The 23167-nt window shown below is 45.0% G+C and overlaps 1 protein-coding gene across 1 annotated transcript in view; it reads left to right on the top strand.

The window, feature by feature from the left end:
* The window catches only part of RPS6KB1 (ribosomal protein S6 kinase B1), a 97776-nt gene that overhangs the window by 59065 nt on the left and 15544 nt on the right, over positions 1–23167 (top strand). Inside the window, exons 5-12 of the mRNA XM_063954037.1 lie at positions 7666–7813; positions 8221–8278; positions 11769–11869; positions 14729–14819; positions 19152–19242; positions 19540–19647; positions 20659–20721; positions 21992–22069. Coding sequence (XP_063810107.1) covers positions 7666–7813; positions 8221–8278; positions 11769–11869; positions 14729–14819; positions 19152–19242; positions 19540–19647; positions 20659–20721; positions 21992–22069 — 738 coding nt within the window. The remainder of the gene's footprint in view (positions 1–7665; positions 7814–8220; positions 8279–11768; positions 11870–14728; positions 14820–19151; positions 19243–19539; positions 19648–20658; positions 20722–21991; positions 22070–23167) is intronic.

The raw sequence follows: 23167 nt of genomic DNA, 5'->3' as shown, positions 1-23167 counted from the left end.
AAAATCCTGTTTTAATTTTCCATGAGGACAGAGCTGAACTCAGGACTCGTCAGTAATTTCTTCCTAAGGTGGTGTCTGTGTTTCACGTCAACCAACCCAGGTTGAAGGTGTATGTGAGTAGGACAGCTCGTCATAGGAAATCGGACTCGCTGCTTATTCGTTACGATCCCAATAAGATTGGGTGTCCTTCTTCAAAGCAGTCAATTGCACGCTGGATCAGGCTCACTATCCAGCATGCTTATTCCACGGCAGGATTGCCGGTTCCTAAATCTGTACAGGACTACTTGACTAGGTCAGTGGGTTTTTCTTGGGCAGCAGCCCGCGGTGTCTGAGCCTTACAGTTCTGCCGAGCGGCTACTTGGTCAGGTTCGAACACGTTTGCAAAGTTCTATAAGTTCGATACTTTGGCCTCTGTGGACCTTCAGTCTGGTCGATCAGTTCTGCAGCAACCTCAGCACTCTCCCACCCGGTTTGGGAGCTTTGGTACTTCCCCATGGTACTAAATGGATCCCCAGTATCCTCTACCGGTAAATCCTTTTCTCGTAGTCCGTAGAGGATACTGGGCGCCCCCCGGTGCTTTGTTCGCCCTGCACTGTTACTTGGTTAAGTATTGTTGTTTGGTTCAGCTGTTGCTGTTCCTGTTCCAAGTTTGGTTAGCATGGCTTTCCTCTTGTTTGTGTGTGCTGGTTCGGAATTTCACCATTATCCTTTTATATCCTTCTCTCAAAGTATGTCCGTCTCCTCGGGCACAGCTTCCTAGACTGAGTCTGGTAGGAGGGGCATAGAGGGAGGAGCCAGCCCACACTATTAAATTCTTAAAGTGCCCATGGCTCCTAGTGGACCCATCTATACCACATGGTACTAAATGGAACCCCAGTATCCTCTATGAACTACAAGAAAAGGAGTTACCGGTAGATAATTAAAATCCAATTTTTTATTTTTTACCAAAAATGCATTTTCGACGCACCACGATGCGGCTAGGACACACCAGAAGACTGCTGATTAATTTGATAAGCAACACGTGTATACTGTACCTGTGTGCGACTTGAGTCTCTGTATCTGCATATGGGGTTCATTATGATTTCCCAATGGACGGTATGCCGGCGGTCAGAATCCGGACAGCTACCCCTTCCCTGCTTGGTGCCTAACCCTAACCTCCCCTTCTATGTGCCTAAACCTAACCCTAGCCTTCCCAGCCCTGCACCCTAACCCCCCTTCTTCTGCCTAAACTATCCTAAACCTGGGGGGGTGGCTATGGCTAACGCTTTGATGGTGGTGACTACGGCTAACCCTCGGGGGAAGGCAGCTAGGAACTAACCACACCACTAGTAGCTAATTCTTACACCCCCCCCCCCCCCCCCCCACTCCTTCAGTGCCTAACCCTAACCCGATACCTTCGGGATGTCACCTGTTGGTGCTCCGGCGTCGTTAACATGATCGCCAGCATGCCAAACTTATCCTGATAGATGTGTGAGGGAGGATTGAAGGAAAGATGGTGGGGCTTATCCGATAGATATGTGAGGAAGGGGCAGTGCAGGAAATAGTGTGGGGAGTTATACAGAGAGAGGGGCAGTGTAGGAAAAGTGTGTGGGGTTTTGCAGATAGAACTTGGAGGGGAAAGAGATGTGAGAAAGGGCCAGTGTAGGAAATGTGTGTTGGGTTATGCAGATAGAGATGTGAGAGGGGAGTAAAGGAAAGGTGTATAGTGTTATGCAGATCGAGATATAGATGTGTCCTCATACATCTTTGCTGTAGTCGTTTCAAACTGTTCCTCTTGGCACGCCAGGTCCTGTGAGATCTTTTTTCTGAAAATGTGTTTGTTTTCCGAAATCGCTTATCCTAAATGTGTTGGATAATTGGAATAATGTAATGGTACCCATATTTTCTCTAACGTCCTAGTGGATGCTCGGGACTCCGTAAGGACCATGGGGAATTAGACGGGCTCCGCAGGAGACTGGGCACTCTAAGAAAGATTTAGTACTACTGGTGTGCACTGGCTCCTCCCTCTATGCCCCTCCTCCAGACCTCAGTTAGAATCTGTGCCCGGAAGGAGCTGGGTGCATTTTAGTGAGCTCTCCTGAGCTTGCTAATTAGAAAGTATTTTAGTTAGGTTTTTTATTTTCAGAGAGCTTCTGCTGGGAACAGACTCTCTGCTACGTGGGACTGAGGGGAGAGAAGCAAACCTACTAACTGCGGCTAGGTTGCGCTTCTTAGGCTACTGGACACCATTAGCTCCAGAGGGATCGAACACAGGAACTTAACCTTGGTCGTCCGTTCCCGGAGCCGCGCCGCCGCCCCCCTCGCAGAGCCAGAAGACAGAAGCCGGCGGGTTGAAGCAAGAAGACGTCAAAATCGGCGGCAGAAGACTCCTGTCTTCATATGAGGTAGCGCACAGCACTGCAGCTGTGCGCCATTGCTCCCACACTAACCCACACACTCCGGTCACTGTAGGGTGCAGGGGGGGGGGGGGGGGGGCGCCCTGGGCAGCAATTGAGTACCTCCTGGCAAAAAAGCAGCATATATACAGCTGGGCACTGTAATATGCATGAGCCCCCGCCATTATTTTTACACAAAATCGCGGGACAGAAGCCCGCCGCTGAGGTGGCGGGGCCTTCTTCCTCAGCACTCACCAGCGCCATTTTCTCTCCACAGTTCCGCTGAGAGGAAGCTGCCCAGGCTCTCCCCTGCAGACTCACTGTAGAAAGAGGGTAAAAAGAGTGGGGGGGGGCACATAAATTTAGCGCATTAATCATATATACAGCAGCTACTGGGTAAACACTAAGTTACTGTGTGATTCCTGGGTCATATAGCGCTGGGGTGTGTGCTGGCATACTCTCTCTCTGTCTCTCCAAAAGGCCTTGTGGGGGTCCTATCCTCATATAGAGCATCCCCTGTGTGTGTGGTGTCGGTACGCTTGTGTCGACATGTTTGATGAGGAGGGCTATGTGGAGGCAGAGCAGGTGCAGATGAATGACGTGTCTCCGCCGACGGCGCCGACACCTGATTGGATGGATATGTGGAAGGTGTTAAATGATAATGTAAACTCCTTGCATAAAAGGTTGGATAAAGCTGAAACCTTGGGACAGTCGGGGTCTCAGCCCATGCCTGATCCCACAGCGCAGAGGCCGTCAGGGTCTCAGAAGCGCCCACTATCCCAAATTGTTGACACAGATATCGACACGGATTCTGACTCCAGTGTCGATGACGATTATGCAAAATTGCAGCCTAAAATGGCTAAAGCCATCCGCTACATGATTATAGCAATGAAGGATGTATTGCACATATCAGAGGTAAACACTGTCCCTGACAAGAGGGTTTATATGTATGGGGAGAAAAAGCAAGAGGTGACTTTTCCCCCTTCACATGAGTTAAATGAGTTATGTGAAAAAGCGTGGGATTCCCCCGATAGGAAAGTGCTGATTTCCAAAAGGTTACTTATGGCGTACCCTTTCCCGCCAACGGACAGGATGCGCTGGGAATCCTCCCCTAGGGTAGACAAAGCTCTGACACGCTTATCTAAGAAGGTGGCCCTGCCGTTACAGGATACGGCCTCCCTAAAGGATCCTGCGGATAGGAAGCAGGAAAGTATCCTGAAGTCTGTTTATACACATTCAGGTACTCTACTGAGGCCGGCAATTGCGTCGGCCTGGATGTGTAGTGCTGTAGCAGCATGGACAGATAATCTGTCTGAGGAACTGGATACCTTAGACAAGGATACTATTTTACTGACCCTGGGGCATATAAAAGACGCTGTCCTATATATGAGGGATGCCCAGAGGGACATTTGCCTACTGGGCTCTAGAATAAATGCAATGTCAATTTCTGCCAGAAGGGTCCTGTGGACTCGGCAATGGACAGGTGATGCCGACTCCAAAAAGCACATGGAGGTTTTACCTTACAAGGGTGAGGAATTGTTTGGGGACAGTCTCTCTGACCTAGTTTCCACAGCTACGGCTGGGAAGTCAAATTTTTTGCCATATATTCCCTCACAGCCTAAGAGAGCACCGTATTACCAAATGCAGTCCTTTCGATCACAAAGAAGCAAGAAAGTCAGAGGTGCATCCTTTCTTGCCAGAGGCAGGGGCAGAGGAAAGAAGCTGCACCATACAGCTAGTTCCCAGGAACAGAAGTCCTCCCCGGCTTCCACTAAATCCACCGCATGACGCTGGGGCTCCACAGGTGGAGCCAGGAGCGGTGGGGGCGCGTCTCCGAAATTTCAGCCACCAGTGGGTTCGCTCACAGGTGGATCCCTGGGCTATACAGATTGTGTCTCAGGGATACAAGCTGGAATTCGAAGTGATGCCACCTCACCGTTACCTAAAATCGTCCCTGCCAGCTTCCCCCATGGAAAGGGAGGTAGTGTTAGCGGCAATTCACAAGTTTTATCTTCAGCAGGTGGTGGTAAAGGTTCCCCTCCTTCAACAGGGAAGGGGATACTATTCCACAATGTTTGTGGTACCGAAACCGGACGGTTCGGTCAGACCCATATTGAATTTAAAGTCCCTGAACATTTATCTGAAAAGATTCAAGTTCAAAATGGAATCGCTCAGAGCGGTCATTGCAAGCCTGGAGGAGGGGGATTTTATGGTGTTTCTGGACATCAAGGATGCTTACTTGCATGTCCCCATTTATCCACCTCATCAGGAGTACCTCAGATTTGTGGTACAGGACTGTCATTACCAATTCCAGACGTTGCCGTTTGGGCTCTCCACGGCACCGAGAATATTTACCAAGGCGGAAATGATGGTGCTCCTGAGAAAGCAAGGAGTCACAATTATCCCATACTTGGACAATCTCCTCATAAAGGCGAGGTCCAGAGAGCAGTTGTCGATCAGCGTAGCACACTCTCAGGAAGTGTTGCAACAGCACGGCTGGATACTGAATATCCCAAAGTCGCAGCTGATTCCTACGATGCGTCTGCCTTTTCTGGGCATGATTCTGGACACAGACCAGAAGAAGGTGTTTCTCCCGGCGGAGAAGGCTCAGGAGCTCGTGACTCTAGTCAGAGACCTCTTAAAACCGAAATAGGTGTCGGTGCATCACTGCACGCGAGTCCTGGGAAAGATGGTGGCATCATACGAAGCCATTCCCTTCGTCAGGTTCCATGCGAGGATCTTTCAGTGGGATCTGTTGGACAAGTGGTCCGGATCGCATCTTCAGATGCATCGGCTGATCACCCTGTCCCCCAGGGCCAGGGTGTCTCTTCTGTGGTGGCTGCAGAGTGCTCACCTTCTCGAGGGCCGCAGGTTCGGCATACAGGACTGGGTCCTGGTGACCACGGATGCGAGCCTCCGAGGATGGGGGGCAGTCACTCAGGGAAGAAACTTCCAAGGGTTGTGGTCAAGTCAGGAGGCTTGTCTGCACATAAATATCCTGGAACTAAGGGCCATATACAACGCCCTGAGTCAAGCGGAGCCTCTGCTTCGCAACCAACCGGTGCTGATTCAGTCAGACAACATCACCGCAGTGGCTCATGTAAACCGCCAGGGCGGTACAAGAAGCAGAGTGGCGATGGCGGAAGCCACCAGGATTCTTCGTTGGGCGGAGAATCACGTGCAAGCACTGTCAGCAGTGTTCATTCCGGGAGTGGACAACTGGGAAGCAGACTTCCTCAGCAGGCACGACCTCCACCCGGGAGAGTGGGGACTTCATCAAGAAGTCTTCACGCAGATTACAAATCGATGGAAATTGCCACAGGTGGACATGATGGCGTCCCGCCTCAACAAAAAGCTAAAAAAGTATTGCGCCGGGTCAAGGGACCCTCAGGCGATAGCTGTCGACGCACTAGTGACACCGTGGGTGTTCCAGTCGGTCTATGTATTTCCTCCTCTTCCTCTCATACCCAAGGTGCTGAGAATCGTAAGAAAAAGAGGTGAGAACAATACTCATTGTTCCGGATTGGCCAAGAAGGACTTGGTACCCGGAACTGCAAGAAATGCTCACAGAGGACCCATGGCCTCTGCCTCTCAGACAGGACCTGTTGCAACAGGGGCCCTGTCTGTTCCAAGACTTACCGCGGCTGCGTTTGACGGCATGGCGGTTGAACGCCGGATCCTAGCGGAAAAAGGCATTCCGGATGAAGTTATTCCTACGCTAATAAAGGCTAGGAAGGACGTGACAGCAAAACACTATCACCGTATATGGCGAAAATATGTTGCCTGGTGTGAGGCCAGGAAGGCCCCTACAGAGGAATTCCAGCTGGGCCGGTTCCTGCACTTCCTACAGTCTGGAGTGACTATGGGCTTGAAGTTGGGATCCATAAAGGTCCAGATTTCAGCCCTATCCATTTTCTTTCAAAAAGAACTGGCTTCTCTTCCTGAGGTTCAGACGTTTGTTAAGGGAGTGCTGCATATTCAGCCCCCTTTTGTGCCACCAGTGGCACCTTGGGATCTCAACGTGGTGTTGGGTTTCCTGAAATCCCACTGGTTTGAGCCACTTGAGACCGTGGAGCTAAAGTATCTCACGTGGAAGGTGGTCATGCTATTGGCCTTAGCTTCGGCTAGGCGTGTCACAGAATTGGCGGCTTTGTCATGTAAAAGCCCCTATCTGTTTTTCCATGTGGACAGGGCAGAATTGCGGACTCGTCCACAATTTCTGCCGAAGGTGGTGTCATCTTTTCATTTGAACCAACCTATTGTAGTGCCTACGGCTACTCGTGACTTGGAGGATTCCAAGTTGCTTGATGTAGTCAGGGCTTTGAAGATTTATGTGGCCAGAACGGCTGGAGTCAGGAAAACTGACTCGCTGTTTATCCTGTATGCATCCAACAAGCTGGGTGCTCCTGCTTCAAAGCAAACTATTGCTCGCTGGATCTGTACCACGATCAGCAGGCTCATTCTGCGGCTGGATTGCCGCATCCAAAATCGATAAAAGCCCATTCCACAAGGAAGGTGGGCTCTTCTTGGGCGGCTGCCCGAGGGGTCTCGGCATTACAGCTTTGCCGAGCAGCGACTTGATCGGGTTCTAACACTTTTGTAAAATTCTACAAGTTTGATAACCTGGCTGAGGAGGACCTTGTGTTTGCCCATTCGGTGCTACAGAGTCATCCGCACTCTCCCGCCCATTTGGGAGCTTTGGTATAATCCCCATGGTCCTTACGGAGTCCCCAGCATCCACTAGGACGTTAGAGAAAATAAGATTTTACTTACCGGTAAATCTATTTCTCGTAGTCCGTAGTGGATGCTGGGCGCCCGTCCCAAGTGCGGACTTTCTGCAATACGTGTATATAGTTATTGCTTAATAAAGGGTTATGTTATGTTGGCATCCGTGGTTGATGCTTTGTTGTTGTTCATACTGTTAACTGGGTATGTTATCACAAGTTATACGGTGTGATTGGTGTGGCTGGTATGAGTCTTACCCTGGATTCCAAAATCCTTTCCTTGTAATGTCAGCTCTTCCGGGCACAGTTTCCTTAACTGAGGTCTGGAGGAGGGGCATAGAGGGAGGAGCCAGTGCACACCAGTAGTACTAAATCTTTCTTAGAGTGCCCAGTCTCCTGCGGAGCCCGTCTATTCCCCATGGTCCTTACGGAGTCCCCAGCATCCACTACGGACTACGAGAAATAGATTTACCGGTAAGTAAAATCTTATTTTCAAAAGCTAAAGATGTTTTTGCATACTTTTTTCAAATCAGACATTTATTTTATTATTATTTTTTGTTTCCTAGGCCATGATTGTGAGAAACGCGAAAGACACAGCACACACAAAAGCAGAGCGTAATATCCTAGAAGAAGTGAAACATCCTTTTATTGTAGACTTGATTTATGCCTTTCAAACTGGTGGAAAACTCTACCTCATTCTGGAGTACCTTAGTGGTCAGTCCCCCATATAATGCAGCATGTTTATTGCTATTTACGTTATTCCTACATATCTCTGTTCTTTTAGTTCGGCACTAAATTAATAGTATAACCTGCTGTAGTGTTAAAACTGCAAGGTCTAGGGACAAACCCAAATTCTATGTACTGCAATATCACACAGACAATTATTTTATTACTGTTCTATAAATCTACAAAGTTATCAGTCACACAGTATTTTGATTTTAGAATATAATTTCCCTGTTGTGGGCACATATAATAAGTATGCTAGGTAGGTTTCTATTTCTATCATGATTTTCTTTCTAACAACCCTTTGTAACTTACCGCCCCTGTCTTCCTTTTCCCTGAGATAAATTGTGCAGTTTGTATTGTATGATTAGTTTAATTGTGTTCCTTGTTAAACCCAGGCGGCGAACTCTTCATGCAGCTGGAAAGAGAAGGAATATTTATGGAAGATACAGCTTGGTAAGTAAACGATGAGCCTAGAAGGGCATTTGTTACTTGATGTCAGCTTTTGCATTGGACCTTAAATGGAGGTCCAACGCTGATGCCACTGTTGGGAAAGCGCAGCAGAGGTTGTTCTTCCACAGGCAACTAAGGAAGTTCAACATCCCACAGAAGCTTCTTCTCCTCTTCTACTCCGCGATTGTGGAGTCGGTACTGTGCTCCTCGATACTGGTATGGTATGGCTCCGCCAGCACGAGGGACAGATGCAGGCTCCAAAAGGTGGTCAGAACCGCTAAGAAGATCATCGGGGCCGACCTTCCCTCAGTCCAGGACCTGTACCTGTCCAGAGCTAAAAAGCAGGCAACGAAGATAGTAAAAGACCAGCTACACCCCGGCCACAGCATGTTAAACTTGCTTCCTTCAGGCAGGCGTTACAGGGCCGTCCCCGCCTGAAGCCTCAAAAGTTTATTTTCCCAAGCGGTCCGCCTGCTGAACTCCTGAACATTGACTGACTAGATGTACATGTAATTAACTTGTGTCCCTACGGTATACCTATCTGTGTAACTTTACTTGCGCAAAACACACACCTCCCCCACACCCCTGCTTATCTGTTAACTACTTGGCTGTTGTATAGCAAACCGAAGACAAATTCCTAGTATACGTAAGTATACCTGGCCAATAAAGCGGATTCTGATTCTTTTGAAATGATCCCATACTCGCCTTTTCACTTTACTATTCTGTTTTTAATGTTTGTTCTTCCTAACATCTTTTGTTTTTCTTTGAGGATTTTAGTCTTAACTTTGCAAAAAGAGTTGCTTGCACCTGATGTATATTTAGTTTTATGCTTGATGGATTCTGGAAATGTATAATATATTTCAGAGGTTCTCAAACGCGGTACTCAAGGCACCCCAACAGTCCAGGTTTTTTAAGTTTATCCTTGCGTGGCCACAGGTGACTGACTTAGCACCTCAGTCAATTTGATTTAACCATCTGTGCTGAGCCATGGATATACCCAACACCCGCACCGTTGGGGTGCCTTGAGGACTGCGTTTGAGAACCTCTGATATATTTGAAAAAGAACAATACATTAGCATGCTAAACACAGCTACCATGGCACAAATTCAATTGGCTGCAGGTATCATTAACACTAGTTACAGTGGGTTTGAATTCTGCGGCCACAGGATTTTCCTGTTCAGTTAGAAATCCGTGGTAACACTGGTCTCGGTCGGAGTTAATGGTTTTAGTTTTGATCCCATGAATAGGTGAAAAGAAGGGAAAATATTTATTCCTGTCAGCCAGTGAGTTAGTGGGCTAGTAAAGGAGTACACATTAGTCCATATATTGGCTGATACAGCTTTCCAACACAAACTTTGTTTAATACATAAAGTTATTAAAAATATTGTACAGTATTAAATGACCTTCAGGCTATGTGTATATGAAACACAAATGAATTGTGTGAATGTACACACACTTTGTTTAATGCACAAATGTATTACAAATATCTGCTAAAATGACCTTCAGGCTGTGCGCATAAGGTGTATATGAAACATACATGCATTGTCTGCTTAGACTTGGGTCCCATCGCCATGATATTTCATTATTGTGTGCAATTATTCCAAAATACGGAAAAATCCGATATCCAAAATACTTCTGGTCCCAAGCATTTTGGATAAGGGATACTCAACCTGTAGTACTGTTTAGCAAACAGTCAGTGTTGCAAAGATTGCTTAATAGCCCTGCACTACTACACTATAGATTAGGCAGGTTTATCATAAGGGGGTACACACGTACCAATGTGTGCTGAGCGATCTAGCACAGACCGCTCAGCACACATCTCTCCCACCGCTCAGCACGCAGCGCGATGTAGTGATCTAACTAGAATGTGCCTGCATGCAGGCCAATCTAGAACCGGCGACAGCGAAGCGCAAATATGGGGCATACACACGGAGAGATGTGTGCTTCATTTCTAAGTAATCTAGTCAGATTGCTTAGAATTTAAGCACACATCGCTACGTGTGTAAACCCCTTTACACTACTCCTTCAATTTAGAGAGTAATTTGTCATACTTTTGTTTATCTATTGTATAGATTATTTTCTTTGAAAGCATAAACGTCTCTCAGAAACGTAACCATGTTCTTCTGCTGCATATTCCACATGGGAAACAAGACTGAGTACAGGCGGCCGGGAGACCGACAGCCAGGATCCTGGTGGCGAGCGCAAACATAGCGTGTTCGGTCGCCACTGGGCCCGAAGCATGGCGAGGGAAGTTTTCTGTTCCCCTCCGGGTGGTGGCGCGGGCGACCACCCAAGAGGGGTAACCAGCCGGCGGTCAGGACTCTGACCGCCGGTATTTCAGCTGGTGTAGGTGTCCTGACCGCCGGGATCCCGACAGGCAGTCAGTTGACTGCCTCCCATATATTCTTACTACTCAAATATGTCAGGTTTGCATTTAATGTGGAGGGATAATTTTTTTATTTGTCCCCTCCCCCAATCACAGCTCAGCTCTGACAAAGTAACTATTTCTTCTGATATTGCGGCAAGTTGGTTTAGAGCCCACAGAGAGCTCAGATTGCAATCTGTACCAAACAGGTGCTTTAATTGCAGATTAAACAGGCAGATAAAGTGTGCTAAGGCCAGCTCAAATTATGTTATTAGCTGTATGATCTCTGCTCCTATCTTAGACTTGGAGCATAAAGCAATGTGTACCCAGCCCGACATCTTTGCCGACGGGACCCTGCATGTGGCTACTGCATACACACTTGCCAGTGCCAGGTTTGGGGGGGGGGGGGGGGGGAAGCCACGTGACATGCTGCTTTCTTCTAACGACCTACGTGAGCGAGCATATCATAGGTGTGTAACTATGTACCCGATATGTCGCTCCGATCCATGGGATTGGGGAGACATACAGTCTAATGTGTACCTAGCTTTACTCGTTTCAGGTCAGGCCTGTGTTACTATTGTATGATATTGTAGTGCTAGCTAAAGTCATCCAGTATGTTAATAACAACTGGATGTTGTCATATATAGAGTTTAGGTTCGTTATACCAAGTGAGAAGGGATTCGGTATAAAATAACGATGGCCAGGATGCCGACCGTCCGTATGCTGGCAGCAGGGTAAGCGCTTGAAAGCCCCTTGCGGGTTCGCTGTGCTCGCCACAGGTTATATTCTCCCTCTATGGGTGTCCACGACACCCGTAGAGGGAGAATCACCTACCTCGCTGGTATTGTACCACTGTGTGGGATTCCGGCGTCTGCATTGTGATCGCCTGGATCCTGTGCAACGGTATCTTAACCGCTTCCTGTGAGAAGCCAGCTGTGGGGCAGTGGTCAGGATCCTTGTTTAGTATGAAATGAAATTAGAGTTCGATCTCCGGGGGATTATTAAAATACTAGTGGAAAACTAGGCATCTGGTATACATCATACGGATGATACCTATTTTATATCTCACCAAAGTGGCATGCTCTATATCTTATAAATGATTTTGTTTCTAATCTGTTTATTTCTTAGCTTTTACTTGGCTGAAATTTCAATGGCTTTGGGGCACTTGCATCAGAAAGGAATTATTTACCGTGATCTGAAACCGGAGAACATTATGCTGAATCATCAAGGTGGAAATATGTTTCAAATCTTTGTCACTAAAAATGATAAATGTGTATTTTGGTCTTCCTCTTAATTCCATACTTAGGGAGAATCCAATTGCATGTGAAGGAAATCCCTTAATTATCCATTTACTGACAGTAAGCGTCAAGCTCAAATGTTTGTTTCCTAAAACATTATTGGAAATGTAGAAATTTAGCATAATATAACACAAATATAACATGTTTTTAAGGTTCAAAAGTACAGTGGTCCTGAACATAGTGTCCAATTCTTGTAAACTATGATTAGATCAGGAGTAGGCAACATGATGCCTTCAAGCTGCTGTGAAAACTACACATCCCAGCATGCACTGCCAAAGTTTTGCTATTCGACATGACAGAGCATGCTGAAATTAGTATTTCCACAGCAACTGGAGTTTTTTTTTTTTTTTTGCAGTTAATTATTAGGCTTTTATTGTTTGACAAATATGGCACAGTGTATAGTCAAATGCCTTAATTTGTAGTTCAAAAGCTGAACCTAGACAGTCTTTTACCATCCTCCTGTGCTTTCTGGTCCTACATTGTAGCTGAAGATGAATGCTTAAATGCACCTGTACAAAGATAAATAGAAGTAAATAGTTGATGGTTTGTAGCGCTACATATATACAGTACATTGTCTGCCTAGTTTACCGGATATCCACATATTTATGTAAAAAGATTTCATTTTTATGTTCCTTAGATGACATGTTGCATAACTCATAAACAATGTTACTCCTCTTTGTATATGTGTCATATTTAATTGTTTGATATTTGAATGTTGCCTTATGCATATCATGTTTTTATTTTGTCTGTGCTCCATGTTGTAGCTAGGTGACTGCATTGTGTCTTTTGTAAATTGGTATACATTTTCTGAATCTTTAATACAGTTTATAGAGGTGGAACATTTTAAGTAAGCAGAAAAATGAATGGTGTTCAGGGGTTGGGTATGCGTGATCGGCGATCAGGAGGCTGGTCACTATACTGACACCGGGATCCTGGATTTCAGATGCAAGGGGGAGCGGGGGCTGAGCGCAACGAATCCCCTTGCGGGCTCAGTGGCGAGTATATTCCCACTTTATGGGTGTAGTGGACTGTAAAGGGGCGGGATTCCGGCGTCTGTATTGTGACCCGCCGGTCACGTAACTACCTCCTGTATTCAGTGCTTGTATTATAACTATCTCTAATGTGGAGTCACTGCAGCTTGGCAATCTGTGTACATAGAGAGATTATTGATCTCTAAAGTGAATGCAGTTTCCTGAATGCTTGATAGACAGTGAATGCATAAACTGATAACCTGGTTGGCGAAGTGCTCGGAAATGCGCAGTATGTGGTGTTCCATTTGCTACAGGGAGCATCATCAACTCAAGTGCCTGCAAGTCCATTTTCATCAATAGCATCATTTAAGCTAATTATGTTACGCAATTTGAGGCAATATGATATGCACACATGCATCAGCTCCCTGAGGCTGTAAGAGCCAACCATGGTTGTTTTCATTTACATACCATGTTAGGTGTATGAAGTCCATTGAGACATGAGACCACTTGGATTCATGAACTTCATTGCGTATAGGGACCTCGCTAGATAGGTGTTAGAGGACTATCTCTATCTAACTTGAATATTTTCTACTCCAATCCTCAAGTACTCACTATAGGTCGTGTTTCTGTATTTCTTTAATCATGCACAGGTGAGTGCATTTATTTTGCTGGATCAGTAATTATTCCACCTATTTCCACTGGAAGAAATGCTAAAAATAGGACCTGTTAGGGGTACTTAAAGATTGAAAACCCCTGTTCCAGCTGTGTCTGGTTCTCCTTTCCTCCTCCCAAGATGGCGGTATCTCTCTACACACAAATATACAAGTGGATAGTTCACTGCTTCGCTCAGCAAGTTCCTCTTCTGCTGCAATGAGCATTCTAATAAATGAATTTACTAATATATGCGGTCAGGATACCGGGGGTCTAGGTCCTGGTAGTCAGAATACCGTCAGCGGCATCCCAGTGCTCAGAATCCCGACGGCAAGTACTGAGGTCTGGGTTTGGCACTAGGGCAGTGGTTTCCAAACCTTTTTGAATCACGGCGCCCTAGAATATCAGAATTTTTTTTCACTGCACCCCTAGGCCAAAAATTTCTTATTGAGAAATTTAGAAAGAAATATTACATTAAGTTGATCGCGTTTATATGTGATCCTTAGGGTCAGTTGTGTGGTGAGGGACGAGATTTGCTTCTGTTTCTCCACATATTTTATGACTGGCAGCCACCAGCACTGGTTTTGCCTATTATATTGACCATGAATAATTTGAATTGGTCCTGGACCACCAACCCAGGGCACCCCTGCAAGTGTCCCGAGGCACCCCAGGGAGCCACGGCACACAGTTTGGGAACCTCTGCACTAGGGGAAGGGTTAGTGCTAGGCTATGTGAGGGATGAGTTAGGTGTAGGCTTAAAATACTGGGATCCATCGGGATTTTGAACAGCTTGATACCGACCATTGGGACTCCGATACCATCCCCCTAATAAACAGGCACACAGTGGAGTACGGGATGAATACTGCATAGAATAAGGTGATCAGACACACACTAATATATAGATCAACACTTTTCTCTCCTAAGAATTCAAATACAAACCCCCCTTCCTTAGACTTGCCATGTATGAGAATGAGATGTTGGGGGTTTGTACTTTTTATAACACCACTGTATGCTGGTGGCTGTAGGGGGGTGCTTATGGGAATATTTAAATTTTGAGTTAATGCTTGACCTAAAGAAGTATAAGACTAAACTTAGATTTGAGTGTAATTTCATTATAAATGAAATACGTTGTTCTGTGAGATAAGATCTATTTTTTTTTCTATTTCAGGGCATGTAAAACTGACAGATTTTGGTCTTTGTAAAGAATCCATTCACGATGGCACAGTAACACATACTTTTTGTGGAACAATAGAATACATGTGAGTCATGTACTTTGCTGTCTGTATGGTGGGGGCATGAATATATTCGGCAATAGTTTATTAAGTAAGAGAATAAATTGGAGATTCTAAAATAATAATTCTTCGTTTTCTTTAGGATAATTTAAATTACCAAAGACAGCCAAATTGGCAGCTAATATAATTCTGAAGTCCTCTTATGAGTCCATTTCTGCACCCATTAATTAACCTAGGCGTCTTCGGCTTCACTTGTGTACATCAGATAAGATATGCTGAAAATGTGTTGCATTAGCAGCTCCTTGCATGTTACAGTACCTATAGATGAGTTTAGGTATGTTTGTTTTCCAGTAGCTGAGATAAACATACTTAGGGGGAGATGTATCAAGCCGTTGAGAGAGAAAGTACCAACCAGTCAGCTCCTGTCATTTTTGAAACACAGCAGTTAGGAGCTGATTGTCTGGTACTTTATTTTACGTCACTTTATCACTCTCCAAAGCTTAGTACAGTACATCTCCCTCTGTATCTGCAGCAGTTGCTTGTATTCTTTTCTCTGTCCTCCATCTGGGGGACGCTGCGCCGTTACTTGTGGGTTAGAGGTGTGTGGTAGTGGAGTTTGGCACAGAATCTAAAGCTGACTCCTCCCCCCTCTAACCCCTCCCATCTCCTTCCTGCTCAGCCATATTCAGTTTTTATTTTGTGCCTGTGGAGTACAGACACAGTTTTTATTTCTCCTAGATTTTTTTTTTTTTGTTTTTTTTTTTTGTTTGTTGTTTACAGGATGCCTAGTCCCTGTTTACGGGTGACAGGTATTGATGGAGTGGACTAATATTCCACTCGAGGATGCTGTCTAGAAAGGCCACCATACCTGGGTCACTGGGGCCTTTGTACATTAACGACGACAGAAGAAAGGTAACGGACAGCCACAATCTGTCACCGACAGTATTGGGCTGTCCCTATTTATTTCACTCATTTATTTCAACTATTCGCAGACCGGCCAGTAAGCCTGCCGACAAACCTGAGGCATGACGTCTCAGGTCCCCTGGAGGGATCAATGAAGGTTGGGGCCCGGTTACTTCAGTTCAGGGAAGTGTGGCTCCTATCGAAACCGGATCGGTGGGTAATGGGGGTCATTTCCAGAGGATATATGTTGGATTTCGAAGAGACGGTCCCAACCCGACTATTCATAACACCTCTCCCAGACGATCCCTCCAGACGGCAAGCTCTTCTTCAGGCAATCACAAACCTCTTACAAAATGGAGTAATCATTCCGGTTCCCTCTCATCAAAGGGGGCGGGGGTTTTACTCAGGTCTTTTTCTTGTGGACAAGCCGGATGGTTCGTTTCGGCCCATTCTGAATCTGAAGGCTCTCAACCCGTATCTCTCAACCCAAAAATTCAAGATGGAATCCATTCGCTCAATTATCGCCGCCATGGAGCCAGGGGAATATTTGGCTTCAATAGACATAAAAGACGCCTACTTACATGTCCCGATTTGGATAGGGCATCAGTCTCTGCTGAGATTTGCAATCGGGCCGGAGCATTTTCAGTTTCAAGCTCTTCCCTTTGGTCTTTCTACGGCTCCCCGAGTTTTTACAAAGGTCTTAGGCCATGTAGTCGCAGTTCTTCGTTGCCAAAGGGTCAACATCACTCCATATTTGGACGACCTGTTGGTCAAGGCACCGTCAGCGGAGATTCTCACTCAGAACCTGCAGTTAACAATGGAGACTCTACAATCGTTCGGGTGGATAATCAACTTTCCAAAGTCATCTCTACTCCCTTCTCAGAAGATGATTTTTCTGGGACTTTTATTCGACACCAACAGCCAGAAGGTGTTTCTTCCTGCGGACAAGATTCAGGATCTGCAGTCGAGAATCCGAACCCTGTTACACTTACCAGTAGTGTCGGTCCTCAGATGTATGCAGGTGTTGGGCAAAATGGTATCCTCCTTCGAGGCAGTTCCATATGCCAGATTTCATGCCCGTCCTCTTCAAACGCAGATTCTCAACTGTTGGACTCGGACGGAACCACGTCTCGAATTGCAGTTGATCCGCTTGTCGATAAAGACTCGTCAGTCTCTTCACTGGTGGCTTCACAGTCACAATTTGAAAAAGGGTGCACCGTTCACAATCTGGTCTTGGATGATGGTCACCACGGACGCAAGCCTCAGTGGTTGGGGGGCAGTTTTCCAGACTCATCACTTCCAGGGACGCTGGAGCAATCAGGAGTCAAAATTGCAAATCAACATTCTGGAACTAAGGGCGATTCGGTATGCACTCATTCGCATTCAAACCATGGTGCAGGGTCAACCAGTTCGGGTGCAGTCCGACAATGCCACCGCAGTGGCTTACATCAACAAACAGGGAGGAACTCGCAGTTGGTCCACAATGAGAGAGGTCGCTCAGATCCTCGCGTGGGCGGAACGCTGGGTTCCGGTGATCTCCGCGATCCACATTCCAGGAGTCGAAAACTGGGAAGCAGACTTTTTGAGTCGTCACACGATTCATCCGGGGGAATGGGAACTTCATCAGGAAGTGTTTCTCTCTCTAGTGGATCGATGGGGAATGCCAGACATAGACCTGATGGCGTCTCGCCTCAACGCGAAACTTCCTCACTACGGAGCAAGGACTCAGGATCCACAGGCAATCCTGATCGATGCTCTTACTGCCCCATGGCAATTTCAACTGGGATATGTGTTTCCGCCAATCCCACTGATTCCGCGTCTACTCCAACGCATTCGGCGAGAGGGTCTCGCAGTGATTCTAGTGACTCCAGATTGGCCGCGTCGACAATGGTACACTCTTCTGCGCAGTATGGTAGTCGGAGATCCCTTTCGTCTACCTCTGCGACCAGATCTGCTTCTTCAAGGGCCTTGTCGCCACCCAGATTTACATCGGATGGCTTTGACGGCTTGGCTCTTGAATCCAAGATTTTGAAGGCAAAAGGTCTTTCTCGATCGGTTGTCCAGACGATGATTCGAGCTAGGAAACCGGTGACCTCAGGCATTTACCATAGAATATGGCGTATTTACATTGCATGGTGCGAAAAACGGAGACTGACTCCGCATTTGTTTAGACTACCTCGCCTACTCTCTTTCCTTCAGGAGGGTCTCGACAAGGGCCTAAAGCTTTCTTCACTAAAGGGTCAGGTTTCAGCTTTATCGGTTCTTTTTCAGAAGAAACTAGCAAATATTCCAGAGGTTCAAACATTCCTGCAGGGAGTACTTCGGATTCAACCACCTTTTGTCCCTCCGGTTCCTCCCTGGGATTTAAACTTGGTCCTTACGGCTCTTCAGACCTCTCCATTTGAACCTTTAGAATCAGTTGAGCTCCGTTATCTGACACAGAAAGTTGTTTTTCTGTTGGCTATTGCCTCAGCTAGACGAGTATCTGAGTTGGCGGCCCTTTCTTGCAGACCCCCCTTGTTAGTGTTTCATGAGAACCGGGTGGTTCTACGGACTAAACCTTCTTTCCTCCCAAAGGTTGTTTCAGCATTCCATTTAAATCAGGACATTGTACTTCCTGCCTTTACTCCGACATCTTCTTCTGGTGAGGACTCTCATTTGGCTCTTCTGGATGTGGTTCGAGCCTTGCGTATCTATTTGTCTCGCACAGAGTCATTCCGTCGCACGGATAACTTACTGGTTTTAATTGATGTTCCAAAACGAGGTTGGCCGGCCTCCAAAAATACTGTGGCCCGTTGGATAACTTCGGCCATAAGACAGGCTTACCTGTCTTCTCATGTTTCGGTTCCTGACTCAATTAGGGCTCATTCGACTAGAGCTGTTGGAGCCTCTTGGGCTGTTCGCGGTGGTGCATCTGTTGAGCAACTGTGCAGAGCAGCGACCTGGTCGTCAGTTCATACTTTCACAAAGTTTTATCGTTTTCATACTTTTGGTTTGGAGACTGCCTCTGTTGGGCGTCGTATATTGAAGACGGCTATGCCGTCACCGTCTCCCTCCTCTCATTAGCTTGCTTTGGGAAATCCCACAAGTAACGGCGCAGCGTCCCCCAGATGGAGGACAGAGAAATTGGGATTTTTGTTTACTTACCGTAAAATCTCTTTCTCTGAGTCCATCTGGGGGACGCTGCGATCCCTCCCATAGTTTGTCTGGTTTAATTGGTTAATTTTTTTATTCTGGTCTATCTCCTTTGGCTTGGCTAAACGTTAACTGAATATGGCTGAGCAGGAAGGAGATGGGAGGGGTTAGAGGGGGGAGGAGTCAGCTTTAGATTCTGTGCCAAACTCCACTACCACACACCTCTAACCCACAAGTAACGGCGCAGCGTCCCCCAGATGGACTCAGAGAAAGAGATTTTACGGTAAGTAAACAAAAATCCCAATTTTTCTTTTCCTCCAGGGCCCCTGAAATTCTAATGAGAAGTGGCCATAACCGTGCAGTAGATTGGTGGAGTTTGGGGGCGTTGATGTATGACATGCTAACCGGAGCAGTAAGTGCACTGTATTTCTCCATCAGCATATCTCCACAGCTTTAGTAGAAGCATGCATCACCAGATCAGCCAGTCCTTCAGAGTGATTTGCCCTGTGTCTGTTTCTTACCATTTAAGGGTCCTTGGTGAATAAGTAAGGCTGAAACAATGAACGTGGTGGTTGTTTGATGTCATATAACCAGTGTGAACATTTGTTTTTCTCATTGTATTTTTAGCTTTTTATTATGTTACACGAGTGTTTCTTTTTATCTTTTTGTGTTTTAACACATTGCTTCTTTGCTTTAATTTTATTTGCAGCCACCATTTACTGGTGAAAACCGAAAAAAAACTATAGATAAGATTCTTAAATGTAAACTAAACCTGCCCCCCTACCTCACACAAGAAGCCAGGGACTTACTTAAAAAGGTATGTTCCCAGTGAGTAAGATTGTATGTGCATGTATGCGTGTGGCCATTTTTAGTTGGGCATTCACCAAATTCTGGATTTGATTCTTTAGGGGTGTTTATTCCCCACAATAATTATTTGGCTAGAAATGTAAGACTGTCTTCTGGATCCTGCTTTTCATGTAAAATTGAGTGTGCAGGTCATCAAAACCGAAGTTTGTAACGCACTTTTTCTTGTCACTACATGAAATTTTAAATCGAATTGCGTGTTATTTCATGTACACAGATGCATTCATTATATTTCATGCCTTAGCATCCCACCTTCCAGCCTAGAGCTTCCTCTAGGCACGGTAGGCCTTTACTATTGCTAGGTGGTAAGTTCAGTGCAAGACTGAGAAATGTGTGGTAGCTCACTAATCTTGTGGTTTGTGTTTACATTAGCAGTTTAAAAACAGGGAAGGTACAGTGTATAGGGCATATATAGCACAAAACCTTTGTCAAGAGTGTGTATGAGTAAGATATACATACACATATAAAATATATATATATATATATATATATATATATATATATATATATATAACAAATGTAAGTGTAATGCAAATGCATGCATATGTGTGTGTGTATATGCACAATCCATAGCAGCCGGCACTCCAACTCAACAACCCAGCAGGTCTCCGTGCATCAGTGTGAACACAGCATACACTCCTTGAAAAATCACGGCACTGGAGACTAGTTACACAAAGAAGTAAGACTTGGATTGTCGGTAGACGCGAGACACGTTTCGGAGCTACTGCTCCGTCCTCAATACCATACAAAATAATATATATATACAAGTATATATGTATATAAATATAATATGCATTTTAGGTAGGCGGCACACTAGACGCAGCAGGGCCACAATGTCCGTTTCAATGTTTCAGAACTAAAGTTTTATGTTTCATTAGGACTATATATATATATATATCTGCGTGTGTGTATATTTATATGACTTATGGGCTTTTGTTTCTTCCTTTTCGTTCTCACCCTTAAGCTGCTAAAAAGAAATGCTGCCTCTCGTCTTGGAGCAGGTGTTGGGGATGCGGGGGACGTTCAGGTGACTTTTTATACTGGAATTGACAGGTGGCGGTAGTGTATCTATATCTTACATTTGGTGTGCTAAGCCAGACATGGTGCTTTTTATATTAGTGTTGTGTTAAACTTTCACTTGACGTTCAACTTGGAATATATGTTTATTAGAATGGATAATGCAGTTTTAGCTGCTTACTCCTTCATCTCCTTTCTGGAAGAGATGTCAAACATTTCTCAGCCGTTGACTTACTTACAGATTCTAAGACAAAAGTAGGAACCAGTCAGATTTATGCATCATGTTTGGACCTTTTCCCCACACTTACGTGTCTCCATGAAGATGCTTGTGCTGGTAATAAAATGGGGGCTTTTACTGACCATTATTCATACACCCTTTATATTTATGTAGTTTACAGATCTTGTGCCTAGATTGAAGTACCCTTATTACGTGATTCAAAAACAAATAGCTTTGATACAAAATTGATTTACGGGAGATATTCAGCACTGGATAAGTCAGAGTTCCTCCCTCCAGCCCACCTATATTGGATTAATACTACTACAGGTTGAGTATCCCTTATCCAAAATGCTTGGGACCAGAAGTATTTTGGATAACTGAATTTTCCATATTTTGTAATAATTGCATACCATAATGACATATCATGGCGATGGGACCAAAGTCTAAGCACAGAATGCTTTTATGTTTCATATACACCTTATACACACAGCCTGATGGTCATTTTAGCCAATATTTTTAATAACTTTGTGCATTAAACAAAGTGTGTGTACATTCACACAATTCATTTATGTTTCATATACACCTTATACACACAGCCTGAAGGTCATTTAATACAATATTTTTAATAACTGGGTATTAAAGAAAGTTTGTGTACATTGAGCCATCAGAAAACAAAGATCTCACTCAAGAAATTCCGTATTTCGGAATATTTGGATATGGGATACTCAACCTGTATAAGATAAAATTTGCTGCTGTGTTCTGATTTTTGTTTATCCTGCAAGCACATGAGTTTTTACCAGACTGATTTATCCTTAAAGGATAGCGCCCATTAGTTCTTTACTTGGCTTTCTTTTAGAAAGACTGGTTCAGGTGTCCCGAAGAGCATGGTATGAAATTTTCTCACATGCAAAAATACATCCACCTAAGGTGCAGCGGAGACTGTTGCTGCAGAAGATATGTTAGATCTGCTTCACACACTGCAATGACAAGAGCAGGGAGAGCTAATTGACATCCTGGTCTCTTACAGTGCATAGTCAAGTGTCATTTAATTCTTATCTTTCAGGCTCATCCATTTTTCAGGCATATTAACTGGGAAGATCTTTTGTCTCGAAAGGTGGAGCCTCCCTTCAAACCACTTTTGGTAGGTTTTTGATGTATACTGTAATAATGGCCAGATGTACCTTGGTCTGTAAAGGTCTTCATATTGCCCTACCTTGTGCATGGCTTCCCCATTTTAAGAGATTGGGTAAAAGTAACAGGTTTACATTTCTTTTTATAAAATAACATTTAGTTACACAGACAGAGTAAGGGATTTGGTAAATATTGGTGCGATTAAACTTTTCAGGGGTACACTTTGATACAAGACCCGTATGTGTGCTCAGGACCCCTGATTTAGCGTCACACTGCTTATTCCCCGCAATACATAATGCTTCAGATTGTCATACTTGGATATGGACCATAAGGGCTGTGGTTCCTGTATCCTTTCTCCCTACATTGTTTTGGATTCAGGTCTACCACCAATTTTATTTACTGGGGTTTTTTTTTATTTAGCTTTACCTCTACTGTGGTTTAGAATACCATTCCTTATAGAAAGAAAGAAAAAGGTTTTGGGGAAAAAATTGTGGTATTATGGCTATAAAAGCGGTGTGTGTGTATGAATGGTCACAGCTTAGGAATTATATCCCTTACCGTTTTACTCATGTCAAGGAATAGTTTAGGCATCATAGGTTATTACTGTGTCCGACAATGGTAACCATGATTGGGGCATGGTTATTCCTGTTTCTACATCCTTTAGAATAAAAGGTAAGGTTGCTTTAAAAGTAAGTTAAATACTGGGCCCTGCAGATAGGAGTGAGAGAGAGTACAGTATGTTGGAAAATCAGGAACCTGGACATGTTTCTCAAACAGGAATAATTTATGATTGAGCATTTGGATAGATCTGGTTAAGAAGAAATCACTTGGATGTCTATGAAAGGTGAGGGAATAATTATAGGATATTGCAGTATGACTGAAGTGGGCTGGAATTTGCTGCTAAATAAGATAGGCGTAGTCCCATTGTAGGTAGATTTTTTCGGTAAGGGCCCATAACGTGGGTGTCGCAAATATGTTAACCCATAGCTTTGGGTACCCTTCCTGGAAACTATGGGTTAACCTGTGTTACCTTCAGAGGCGCTGTAACTGAATAGTCTCAGGGATAAAAGCCAAAGTTATCACCCTTCCCACCCCTGCGCAGTAAATT

Source organism: Pseudophryne corroboree, chromosome 2 (assembly GCF_028390025.1).
Source record: "Pseudophryne corroboree isolate aPseCor3 chromosome 2, aPseCor3.hap2, whole genome shotgun sequence".
Taxonomy (NCBI): domain Eukaryota; kingdom Metazoa; phylum Chordata; class Amphibia; order Anura; family Myobatrachidae; genus Pseudophryne; species Pseudophryne corroboree.
This window is presented reverse-complemented; position numbering and strand designations above follow the sequence as displayed.